Source organism: Phaenicophaeus curvirostris, chromosome 10 (assembly GCF_032191515.1).
Source record: "Phaenicophaeus curvirostris isolate KB17595 chromosome 10, BPBGC_Pcur_1.0, whole genome shotgun sequence".
NCBI classification, from domain to species: Eukaryota; Metazoa; Chordata; class Aves; order Cuculiformes; family Cuculidae; genus Phaenicophaeus; species Phaenicophaeus curvirostris.
The window spans coordinates 4,465,471-4,477,710 of record NC_091401.1 but is presented as its reverse complement, the minus strand read 5'-3'; the positions used below and the strand labels follow the sequence as shown (position 1 = coordinate 4,477,710).

Here is a 12,240-nt window from a genome sequence, read left to right as displayed (position 1 = left end):
AGGAGGGCTGAGCTGCAGTGCTGAAGGGGTCACTGCTATATCTCCTCTTCCTTAGCAGTATAAATGGGGAATTTAACTGCATAGAGATCAGTGAAATTATGCAAAATCGGTCTGAGAGAAGGATGGGGCCCTACTAGTGGCATGTCTATTGGAATAGTTCTGTTTCCACAGGAACAAATGATTGTTCTAGCTGATCCATGTCAAACCGGCAGCTGCCCCTGCGTTGCTATTTCCTGCTGCATTTTGATCATGTAAGAATATATATTTGTTGTGCTTTTTAGCTAATCAAGGATAAATTTGTAAAAGACTTGAATTTACCATAGTGGCTGGCTGAAAAAGCACTTATTTTTATATTGTGACTATCTTCAGTGTCATCATAATAAAGAATTTGAACTCTGCGGCACCTTCTTAGGTCTCTCATGATCTTGTTTTTCTGATAATCTGGTAAAAGTGATCAGAAGTCCAAGTGTATTTCTCTTGGTGATCGTGGTCTGACTCATCATGTTCAAGTCCTGTCCCATCTCCTGGTTGATTTTTCTGATCCCAGTGTCAAACCGTTGTGCACTTTTTTATAAACTATTATTGCCATTTTTCCAAGTAAAGAGTTTTCTTTCCTCTCAGTGCTAATGTAGGTTTCTGTAAGGGTTTGTTGTGGGTTTGTTTTTTTGTTTGTGGGTTTTTTTTACTTGAGCTCTTGCTCCCAAATTGGCACACCTTGTCATAAATTACTCCTTACCAAATACTAGGGAACATTTTCCCACAGTAAGTTTTGCTGCTTCCTTTTTCATCTCATCAAGTACTACAGGATGCCAAATAGCAGCTCTCTGTTATTTTGAGGTTTAAGTCTTTTCTGTTGATCTTGGCCTGTATATTGGTAGTAAAAGATTAGGTGCTTCTGTGACACGTGGGCACATGGAGACTGAGATCTTCTCTGCATCCTCTCAGAAAAAGAGGAGGTTGGTTGTTAAACTTTACACTCTTTGCTGCTAGTTTATTTAATGGAATCCTCTCTTGGAGAATTTGCAAAGATGCTGAGCCATCCTGTGTGGCCATTGCATGTTCTCTGTCTTTGGTAAAGTGGCTCTGGTTGCATGACTCTGCTTGTGTCTCCCAAGTGCTTATAATCTAGGTTGCTGCAGTGAAGATCTTGTGAAGATTGTTCATGGCTACAAAAGCATTTTTAATGTATATACAGACAGACCCAGGGGTTTGTTACCTATTGGAGAATAAGGAAAAGCAGCTCATATATGGCACAAAACCAGCTATGAATTTTGGATTTGCCTTTTTTTATCTGCTTTAGCATATCCTAGTACACATAATATTACTAATGAATTGAAAATCTGGCTCTTGAACCAAAGTGAATAAAATGACAAACAAGCAATAACAATGAAACTATTTTATGGAGGGTGAGATTTCGATAAGTCTGTGATCCAGGTCCCTGTGTTTTATCTAGCCAATCTTTCTTTTTGGGGGTTTGTTCTGCTAGTAAGTTTTCGCTGCCACCTGCCACCTCTTTTGAAATGAGACAAGTGTAATACTTGTGGTGCTCAGACGGCTGTAGAGGTGGCTCTCTGTCCTGTCTCTGTCCTTAATAGTTAGCATATACATATTCAAAGTACAGACAATTAATGCTATTTAAAATACAAAAGAAACACTTGCTCAAATCTCCCTGCAAGGTGAAGCAGGGGTATGGAAGGGCTAATCAGCACTGACTCAGCAGCATTCCCAGGAGAAGAGGGGAGATTAAATGTCTCGAAAATCCTCCTAATCACCCTTTCTGATCGTCACAAAGGGTTCTTTTGATGGAGCTAGTAACGCGGGGACTTTCGGTTTTAACCGCATATCTTTAGATGGCACCTTGTTAGATCTCCTGCTTTTGGCTCTCCTTTTAGTTCCTCATAAATATGGTGAGTTTTTTCATGTAGCTGTTACTGCAGTTTAACCTTTTCACCTTTTAAGAGAAAATTGTCTCAGTAGAGCAAACAGGAATATAGATTCAGAATTATTTTGGAGACTGGTGATGTCCTGGTAGCCTCCATTTTTGTACCTGAGAAAGAATATATTGATGCTGGGGACAGGGAAGGATGAGATATCCCCACACAGTCGCGGACTACATTTTGAAGAACAGGATTCTTGTGGCACACGCAGACTGTGAAATAGCAGCAGCTGTTTTATGTTCTCAGTGTGAACAACGAACCTGTGTACTTAGGGAATTTTTTTGATAGATGCCATCACAGCGTTCTGCTCTTGACAAAGCCTTCAGGGAGTTCTACATATCTTATGACAGCTGGGAGCCAGGGAAACTGCGTGCGACTGCCAAGGTTGTGACCTATACCTGGGAAAAATAATAGTGACTGTGCCTTAAAAGGATGTATTCCTGTGCTGTAGCGTTTCTAGATGTGTTTTGCACCTCGGATTGAATCATTGTGTGTGATAAAGACAATGGAAAACGAGCTAATCTATTACTTGTTTGCAGGGGACTTAAATGAACTTGTTCAAACCTGTTGTCCAAAGAACCAGGATTGAGTAGGACAGACAGGTCGATAGAGCCAGGTTTAGAGGCTGTGCAGTGAGTACATGCCCCAGGGCAGTACCTGTGGTGCCATGTTCCTTTCCGGTTGTAGTCTCCCTGAATGTTTAGCAGTCTGTCATACTGTCACAGCGTGTGCTGCAGGTTTCACTTGGTTGCAGTCTTACTATGCATACATATTTCTCCATGCCGTGCTAACCCTTTCCGTCTCTTCCTACAGTGAGTTTATCTCAGCCTTCACCAGCAAACCCAAGACCCCTCGCACTCCTGAAATGCAGAGTGGCAGCCCTAGAAAGGGAAATATCCCAGCCATTGCCCCCCAGTTCTCCCAGTCTGGACCCCAACAAACAAGCCGTTCCAGCTCTTCAGGATCATCCACAAGAAGCAGACAGAGTAAGTGGGAAAAGTCATCATTGTTTGTCAGTCCTTTGGGTGGGAAAGGAGGGAGGACTGTAGTAGCTTTCCAGGAATGAAGTCGTAGGCTACAAATGTGCCAGGACTATATGACATTGTACTTGTCATCTGCAGGATGTACTACCACGTGATGATGAACACTGAACACTGCTCCTATTTCCAGTCTGTCATGTGAGCAGTTGAGACATGCTTTTTCCTGTCTCTGGGTGGAGAAAAGTGACCCAAATTCTCTGAAGTTTTGGGAGAACCTTCTGGTGTCAGATCAGACTTTCTGTAGGTGTCATTAGACTTTTTCCTTTTGTTTAGACACTTGTTCATGCCGCTGTGTAACTTGTTTAATGTTCTTGAATTTGGATCCTCTGGTGTGTCTACGCTGCAACCGAACGTAGACCAGATGTCAGGCAGTACAGTAGATGGGCTCAGAGCAGCCAGGCGTGGTGTGCTGCTTGTGACAGTCATCATTCTTCTGGAGATTTGTATTTCATGATGTTATGAATGTGTTGTTGCCTGAAAAAGTGTGAGCAGTACTAGTTTGCAGTGGGCTCAGAAGAGAGGAGGGCAGTGACTTGATGTTGGAGTGTAAGGATGGATGCTTGCTTTAAGCCAGTCAATGCAAACCCAATAAAGTAGAAATCTTGATCTCGAGATGCTTGCACGAAGTAAATGTGTATCGTGTGTATACTGTGGGGGCTTGGAGGGAAGGAGGAAGATGGATGCATTCTTCAGTAATAAGTAAGCTTTTTCTCTGAAGTGTGGGTATGACTAGCTGGATTCAAATACTCCTCTAGGTCCATCATTAATGAAAATGGCAGGAAGTGTCTGCTGTACCTTCTTATTTGAAACCTATGGTAAGAAGTTTAGTGGTGATTGGGTCACAATGTAACATCAGCTCTACTCCTCAGCTGTAACTGTTATCTTTAAACATTTCACAAAAAGCATGGTATCTCATAATACCATGCAAACCTTCCCAAGAAGTCTGGGCTGTATGTGTCTTGTCAGCTGCTCTTTACAGGTAGGGAAAATGAAACACAGTATTGAAATAATCTAGTAAATCAGCAACAGTGCTGGAAAGAGCTTCCCAAATCTTGTGTGTTGCTCACTCACTGTTGTTCCACACAGTTTCATGTGTGCAGGGTGGTGGAGTGGTTTCATTCAGCGAGTTCAAGTGAGGCAGTAGAAGGAAATATCCTTGATGGTTAAGGGAGGTTTTGACCAAGAGAGTACCTTGCTTAAACAGTCCTTTGCTTAGGGAATATATTACTGGCAGCTCTTTCAGCTTTACTTTTGCTGCACGTGCCCTGTGTTTTACCTTGAACATCAATGCTTTCTGGTTTTTGTGGTGGAAGCACTGTTCTGCCTGGACTGAAGGTGGTGATAACACCGAGAGTCTGTCCTTGGTTACTGTTTCTCTTCATTTACAAAAGTGCTAGCCTCGTGACAAAGAGAAGCTGTGCTGAAGCAGGGAACAGCACAGTGTGTGTGTACACACCAAAACTCCTTTGCATGTTCTAGTTCCTATATGGCAGCTTTACACTCCTGGGTGTGTGTGTGCTATGAAAGATGTCACATACATATGTTGGTCACCTAGGGCTCTGGAGTAAGGTCCTTTTCCAGTGGTACAGTGTATAATGTATTTTATTTTATTTTGAAATTGCATTAAAGCAGAGCGTGATCAGAATTCTACATCCCCTGGGTTACTGTGGTTCAGTATATGTAATTTTTAAGTCCAGACTCTTGAGCTTTTTTAACTTTTATTGGATAGGATTTGTCTTACAATGCATTTCTTCTTTGCTGTCTCTGAGCATCCCAAAGCTGAGTGTATAGCCGGCATCACATCTTACTGTATGTCCATTTACCTCTTCTCATGAATTTTCTGTTGGGGTTCAAGGTACTTATTTTCTCTTTGTCCACATGTACCATGAGACAGACTTGGTGTTAGCAAGTGAATGTTTAAACTCTGATCTTTCCTGTAGTTATTGTCCATCTTACAGGGCCCTTCACACAGGTTTTTATGGTTGGGGAAAGGGAGAGGAAGGTGGCAAGAACCAGATTTTTAAGTGACAAAAAAGGACTTTAAGTACCTATGTCCAAACCTGAGGTTCTCAAAGATAAATTAAATTCTCAGCTGTTAACTAAAAGTGCAGGGAGGCATCTGAAGCAAGTGAGCCCTTCATGTTTCCCTAGTAAAGCTCTGTGCTACTGTTCCTTTGATTTCCTGGCTGACTTATCTGTTACTTAAAAATAGCATCAGATGCACAGATAGCAGCAATCAGTAGATTTCAGCAGTTGCTGCATCCCATTTTTCTGTTACAGAGATGTGTAGGATTTTACATTATCAAGAGGCTGTCCCAGCAGAAGACTGTCTTTAGTTTGTGGATTTTTTGGCATTTCTGGAGAAATACAAATTTTGATAGCTGATGGACATGATAAAATAAAGATAGTTTCTGATTGCACTGCTTGATGTGCGCACTTATTTTAGAGACACATATTTAGCTTGCTTTTAATATTTGTTATAGGTGTATTTTCTAGAAATAAGCTGCTTTTACATAAACCTAGCTGAACTGCTGCTCTTGGATCTTGGAGTGTGTGGAATGCCTGAGGAATGCAGAGGAAGCACAGGTACTTAGTGCAGCTACAGGCCTGGGGCCAGATTCCTGCCTGAGATGTAGCCGCTGCTGATAGCTGAGCTCTGAAGCTGTACCTTAAACCAAAATCGAGCTACTCCAAATAAAACCAGGCGTAATGGGATTTTCTGTGGATTCCACTTTCCAGCTGGTACAGGGATGACACTGGCATCACAGCTAGAACATAGGGTGGAACTCCAAATCTAGGCTTTTTCAGCTGCACATACAGTCTCTGTGTGGACATAGTTGGATGGTTTAATCTAGCCTGTTCTTTACTGTGCATCTGTTCCAAGCTCCTCTGCGTGTGTATGTTCAAGCTGTTTGCAGGTACCAAGTTCTGTCTAGGGCAGAGTGAAGCTCAAGTAGTACAAAAATCTCTATCAGAAGAATGAGGAATGATTTTTGTCAGGAGTGTGACTGGGCCCTGTTCCTCCACAGGTTCTTTCAGTGTCCCCTGACAAGTGGTTGACATAAACACATTCTGCGTTTTTAAGTTGCAGCATCAGTGGTTAAGGAGCTTTTGTGCGTATTCTTTGTCGTGTTTGTGTCACTGTACAGGTTGAACAAGTGTTGCCCTCAGACAGCTTCTGTCTTGTAATAAATCCTGCTTTCAGCTGACAGACTCTTTCTTGCTGTTTTTCTGCAGGCAGCCAGTCCTACAGGAAGTGAGAACAGCTCCTTTCCTCAAAAATCACCTGTCACATTGTCGAAGGACAGAGCCAGCTTCCTGTAATGAGCTCTACTGGCGACCTACTGAGAAGAGAGTGAGGTTACTGACAGTGCACAGCGTACGCGTCGCACGGTGATTCAGGGATTATCTGATGGGACGCATCTGTTGTCGTCTGTAGAGCTGGCCAAGACAAGGGCCTTGTTATTACAATTCAAAGGCTCAGCAGCAGCCCAGGACTGATGTAGGAGGTGGATATAGTTCCAGCTTCTCTGATAGTTTACTCTAAAGTGACGTTGCCACCTTGAGAAGAAACTCTTGCTGTCTTCTCTGTCAGAGTAAATGGCCTCCAGAGGCCTTATGTAGGGCTCAGCACAGGAGTCTGACCAAGCAGCTGTGTTTTTTGCTTATTGCTTGCTGAACTCACCTGCCACTTGCTTTTTTTTCTTTCTTTTTTTTTTTTTTTTTTAAATTATGCCATTTTGAATAAGTTGAGAGATACCCGTGGTCGAAGATCGGCACCAGGAGGGAAAATATACAACATATGTGCAGAGCCTCACTGCCTGGAGCAGTCTTGTGTGAGCACGGTCTGTGTTTGGCAACCAGAGACTGGAGAGAGAGTATTTATTTCATTAGCTTCTGATTGACCTGTGACAGTTGAAAAACCTTGTGCCAGTGCCCAAGGCAGCATCCACGCTCACCTCTGAGGATCTGGTCAGCAGCTTTGTCTGCAGCAATTATTCCTATTCCTTCTTCCTACGTTTTTTTTCTTAATGATACTGTTTAACATTTGTGGAATAAATAATCCATTTTTTCCACTGGAATTAAGAACTTTGTTTCTTCTTCCATAGAAGAAACCGTGAGACTGTGAACAAATCAGAAGCAACTTTCTCTTTACTCATGGCTGTGGACAATCTTCTTTGGTCTTTGTTAGTTTTTTGTTCTTCACTTCTGAGCAAAGACTGGTTATGTCTGTATGGAATTTGTGCTGGTCCTCAATGAATATGAAATGCTGGCCAGGCAAAAAAGATCAGGTGTCCCTCCACTAAATAAAAAAAGAGCAGTTAATTGTGCCATCGAATTACAAAGCTAGTGCTGTTTATTCTTTCTCTTGAAAATAAAAGCGACCAGGAAGCACTAAGGTTGGCTTTTCAGTGACATCCCCTTATGTGACACAGCTGTTTGGGCAACAGCTTTTCCAGAAATGCAGTTTACTTTGGAACTAGGCTGCTGCTGAGACAGAAACGGACATGCATGAAAAGCAAGGAGTGTATGTGCCATAGGCTGCTACAAAAACAAATGCTTTAACAGATACAAAAGGGGTAAGGCTTTTGGTTTTGAGTTTCACCTTAAGAAACAAACAAGTGGAACACAGCCTGAAAAGTAAAACAACTCTTAACAGGGACACTAGCTCTCCTTAGACTATAAAGAGTTGTAAAGCCAATGGTCATTTCCGCAGGACCAGAACAAAGCTTTGTGCTTGTGCTAACACCTTGAATTGTGCCTCTTGGTATGTGGTGGCAACTAAGAGCCAAAGCCATTTCCTTGTGTAATTTAGTTGCCATGAGACCTACCAAGACCAGTGACACTGTCTCAGACCTTTGCACAAAGGGATCCTACACACAATTTCATGTAGACCCTTTGGATAAGACTTCAAATTTGAATCAAGATTTTTTGTAGAAAAAGACATCCCCCAGTTTAAAATGTCATTTACACAGGGGGGAGTTAAGATTTACTGCTCAGTAACTTCAAGGTGTCCACAGTTCTAACACAAAGCAGGCAGAGTATTGCTTTAACTCCCAAACTATGTAGGACATGAAATGATTATAGACACACTATAGCCCCTGTTGCGTAGATCTTAATGCTAGACGAAGAAATCACAGAAAAGTGATTAGATTCATTCACCTTCTCTCAGAGCTGATGAACACAACCAGTGGAAAAACGTCCTCTGGTTCACAAACGGTCAGTCATGTAAAACAGCCATAAAAAAATCACCTAATGGTTTTCCAGGGCAGGCAGCTTTTCTTTTTCCTCTGAAATGCTGTCTTTTTTCCAGCATGTAATATCAATGGCCGAGTTGTTAACGCTGAAGTGCTAAGCAGGTGCATTTGCATATGTGTGTAACACAGAATACACCAGCAGCTGAGTTTGATTTATTTTACAGCAGTGCTGCATATCATGTTGGAGCAGACTTGATTCTTTGAGGTGCAGAGCAGCTTTTGAAAAGTACAGACTATTTTTTGGGGTGGCGAGGGAACCTTGCTGGCTTTACTGTTAGTTGAGGTTGAAATTGTACCAATCTTTAAAAGTCAGCTGAAGGAGGTGAGTAGGTGCCCCCAGCATCCCAAGATTAATGGCAAAAAAAAAAACGCGTCTTGCAGAACTGGGCTGAAAGCAACAAACTGTAGGATATGCTTGTATGTTTGTTTCCTAGACCTATTGCAATGTAGAACCCTGTATGCACATTTTGCCACGTTCAGCTCTTTGATATTTTGAAGCGCGAGTATAGAGGTGGAAAACTGCGAGACTATTTTTTATATTAATGCTTGAGAAACTTCATTTTCCAAATACTAGACAGAAACTATGGATATGATATCAGCTGAGCAGTAATTTGAGAGGCTGACAAAGTAATGTGTCCTGTTGTCTCTGTGTTGTTCACAAAAGCTCCTGTGATGCCAGGCAGAAGGTTTTGAAGCTAATGAAAGGTGTTGATTCTGCCTTTGTTAGTAGGACACCACTGTTCAGGGCTGAAAGGTCCCTAGACAGAGGTCAGTAACACTCACATAGCAAATTCTGCACCTCATTCTTAAAAGTTGTTTGATATTTTCTGTGTACCCCACACAGAGGCTGCTGCTAGGTACACCACCACCCTGGGAAATTCTTAATGGGAGCAGTGGAAACTGCTGACCTGAATGAGAAGGGTAGAGTTGTGCTTAAAGACTGCAATTTTGTTTACAATAAGCAAATACAGTTAATGCACAGAACACACAGACCCGCAAGGGAAGTTTTGCTGGGATCAAAGCACTATGTGGTGCTAAGCATGCCTTTTGAATATAAATTCTCCATATTCTTAGTCTTTAAAGTGTTAATTTATTGTTTTTGTTAATGGAGAGATGTAAACTGTAAGTCTGTTTACATTTGCGTGGAGAGCTCATGCTGTACAAGTACTTTAAAATTATCTTACGAGGTAAAAGCACTTCTATGGGATTTTTTTTGTTTTCTTTCTCTTTGCTAGGTTTGTTTGGGGTTTCATTAACTTTTAGGGTGTGCATTTGTGTACATTTCACTCTGGTTTATTATTGACAAGTTCTGTCCCCAACGCTTTTGTCTCCACCTGAGCTGAAACCACAGCTCCCAGCTGTTTAGTTGCAAAGCAGGCAAGAACCACTCATTGTTCATAGTCTCTCATGAGGAGATGCCAGGCATGTGGGATGCCACCAGTGACATGGGTTTGGTGTCAGAAGCATTATTTGTTGTTGGATTTAAGTGTGTAGGGGAAGAAGCAATGAAGTTCTCTGTTCCCTGGAGGCAAAATATTGCCATCGTGGGGAGGGACAGTGGTTGCTTGGTTTGGCTTTGAGTTGTTTCCTTTAAACAGAGCTCCACTATTCCTTATACATAATGGTGGATGTTACAGTGTAGAGAGAAAAAGTGCTGTGTTGTCTTCATGCACGTGTTTGAGCAGTGGTAGCAGAAAAGCAAACAGGCTTCCTTCCTCCCAGGTATTTAAATACATCCAGACTAACCTTTTAGCCCAAGGCTTGAAATCATTTTCGAGCTAGAACCTCCTGGCAGTTTGGACCATCCTCACATTTGCTTGAACTGTGGTTCAGTATTGGAACAGGTCCATTCCCAGGAGAGGAAATGTTGGAGACCTGGGAGATGCGCTTTGCTCAGTGAGCACAATCTAACAAAGGAACGTGTGAGCCCTGCAGGCCACACCTGGACACACCTGGCTGTGCCCTGTGGCATGATGAGCTAGGAGGTGTGTGGGCATGGCTAGCAAAGAGGGTATAGATGGAGCAAACCTCCACTGGCCCCGGTCAAGAAGGCCAACGGCAGCTTGGCTTGTATCAGAAACAGTGTGACCAGCAGGGCCAGGGAGGTTATTCTCCCTCTGGACTCGGCACTGGGGAGACCGCTCCTCGAATCCTGTGTTCAGTTCTGGGCCCCTCACCACAAGAAGGATGTTGAGGCTCTGGAGCGAGTCCAGAGAAGAGCAACGAAGCTGGTGAAGGGGCTGGAGAACAGGCCTTATGAGGAACGGCTGAGAGAGCTGGGGGGGTTTAGCCTGGAGAAGAGGAGGCTGAGGGGAGACCTCATTGCTCTCTACAACTGCCTGAAAGGAGGTTGTGGAGAGGAGGGAGCTGGGCTCTTCTCCCAAGTGACAGGGGACAGGACAAGAGGGAATGGCCTCAAGCTCTGCCAGGGGAGATTTAGGCTGGATATTAGGAAAAAAATTTTCACAGAAAGGGTCATTGGTCCCTGGCAGAGGCTGCCCAGGGAGGGGGTTGAGTCACCTTCCCTGGAGGGGTTTAAGGGACGGGTGGACGAGGTGCTAAGGGACATGGGTTAGTGATTGATGGGAATGGTTGGACTCGATGATCCGGTGGGTCTCTTCCAACCTGGTTATTCTATGATTCTATCGTGGCATTCAAGTACCAAAACACCTCTGTGACTAAGGCACGTGGGCTTCTCCAGGCTGTGCTGCCCTTTCCTAACCTCTGCTGTTCACATGCATTGCAAAAATGCACTCCTGAGAATTTATTGACAGGTGGGAAACAGCAAGGTGTTTCAAGGCAAACAAAACTGACTTTAAGAGCAGCCCATTCTGACCATGCTGTATGGGAATCTGCTGCTAATAGATTTTAAAAACAACCAAGTTCTTGGTCCAGAACATAGAACATTGTCCTACTGTGTTATCAGACCGTTAATTCTTCTAGCCTGGCATCAACAGTGTTTGGGATCTGATGTTTCAAAGCAAGTTTCTTCCCGACTCCAGGCTCCTTTCTACTCTGCAGTGGAAGGGCACTGTATTCAGTTACAGGATCATGATCCAAATTCTCTTCAAGGATCTGATGCTCTTTAAACAACAGGCTGAGTGGCACACCCTAGGACATCTAATAACTTTCTGGAACGTGTCCTCATTTTCTTACAAATTCTCTCAGCAGTCCTTGGCATGTGGTCCAAGTTTCCAAGAAACCAGGGCAGTAATTTATTGTAGTGAAGGTGAAAAAGCTTCATGCAAACAGTAAGAAATCCAAGTGACAGCTTTAAATGTTTGTTTTGTTCTTCTTCAAATACGGGAAATGCTGCTCTGATATTTTAAGTCCACAGGTTCTGAGAGTGTCAGTTATTTTGTTGACCCTGAGTGAGAGTGACCTGGCGCTGTATTTAATTAAAAAATGTTTTCCAGCTTGATTGTTGGTTTTAGTCTTAAAAGTCTTTAAAGTTTTACTTCATTGTGTTTGTTTTTTCTTTTAATGGTGCTGAGAGCTAATTCTGTTAAGTAAAAGAATAAATAGGATAAATAAAGGTAAGTGGATACCTGAAATAATGTTTGTCCTGCAGATGTTCAAGGTGCCTTATATGTTAAGATGTACATGACAGCTACAAATGCTGAGGCCATCTGAAAACTGGACCACCTACTAAAGTGGGTTAACACCTACTGAGGGGTTTTACAAGGCAAGGACACTTTCTACTCATCTCAAGATAAAAAATGTGGCCTTTGTAGATCCAGATTTCATTACAGATGCATAGTCCTCCTCCTCTGAAGAGTGAAAAAGTTGAGCTAACGTGAGGATGGGATGTAAGTGCTGGAAACAGCATTCCTGTGCCAAGTGATACAGTTCCTCATTTGGTTTGCCATGTGCCGGTCTGACTGCCCTAGCCCTTGTCTGAATCCGGTTGACTGTTGGCAGAGGTTGAATGCTTCCTGAGAACAAATCACTTTATTGTTCATGTCTGCTCATGCACTGCCTTTTGGGAGCGTGGTTCGTGTTGGT

At 42.9% G+C, this 12,240-nt stretch overlaps 1 protein-coding gene across 3 annotated transcripts in view; it reads left to right on the top strand.

Annotated features, from left to right (window-relative positions):
- ARMC9 (armadillo repeat containing 9) overlaps positions 1 to 7,814 on the top strand; it is a 64,207-nt gene extending 56,393 nt beyond the window's left edge. For 2 of the 3 annotated variants that reach the window (XM_069864462.1, XM_069864460.1), the window contains 2 exons: positions 2,751 to 2,923; positions 6,215 to 7,814. In XM_069864462.1, the coding sequence (XP_069720563.1) occupies positions 2,751 to 2,923; positions 6,215 to 6,237 (196 nt within the window). In that variant the 3' untranslated portion in view covers positions 6,238 to 7,814. The remainder of the gene's footprint in view (positions 1 to 2,750; positions 2,924 to 6,214) is intronic. The other variant, XM_069864461.1, reaches the window with a different exon arrangement.
- Positions 7,815 to 12,240: the final 4,426 nt, after the last annotated feature.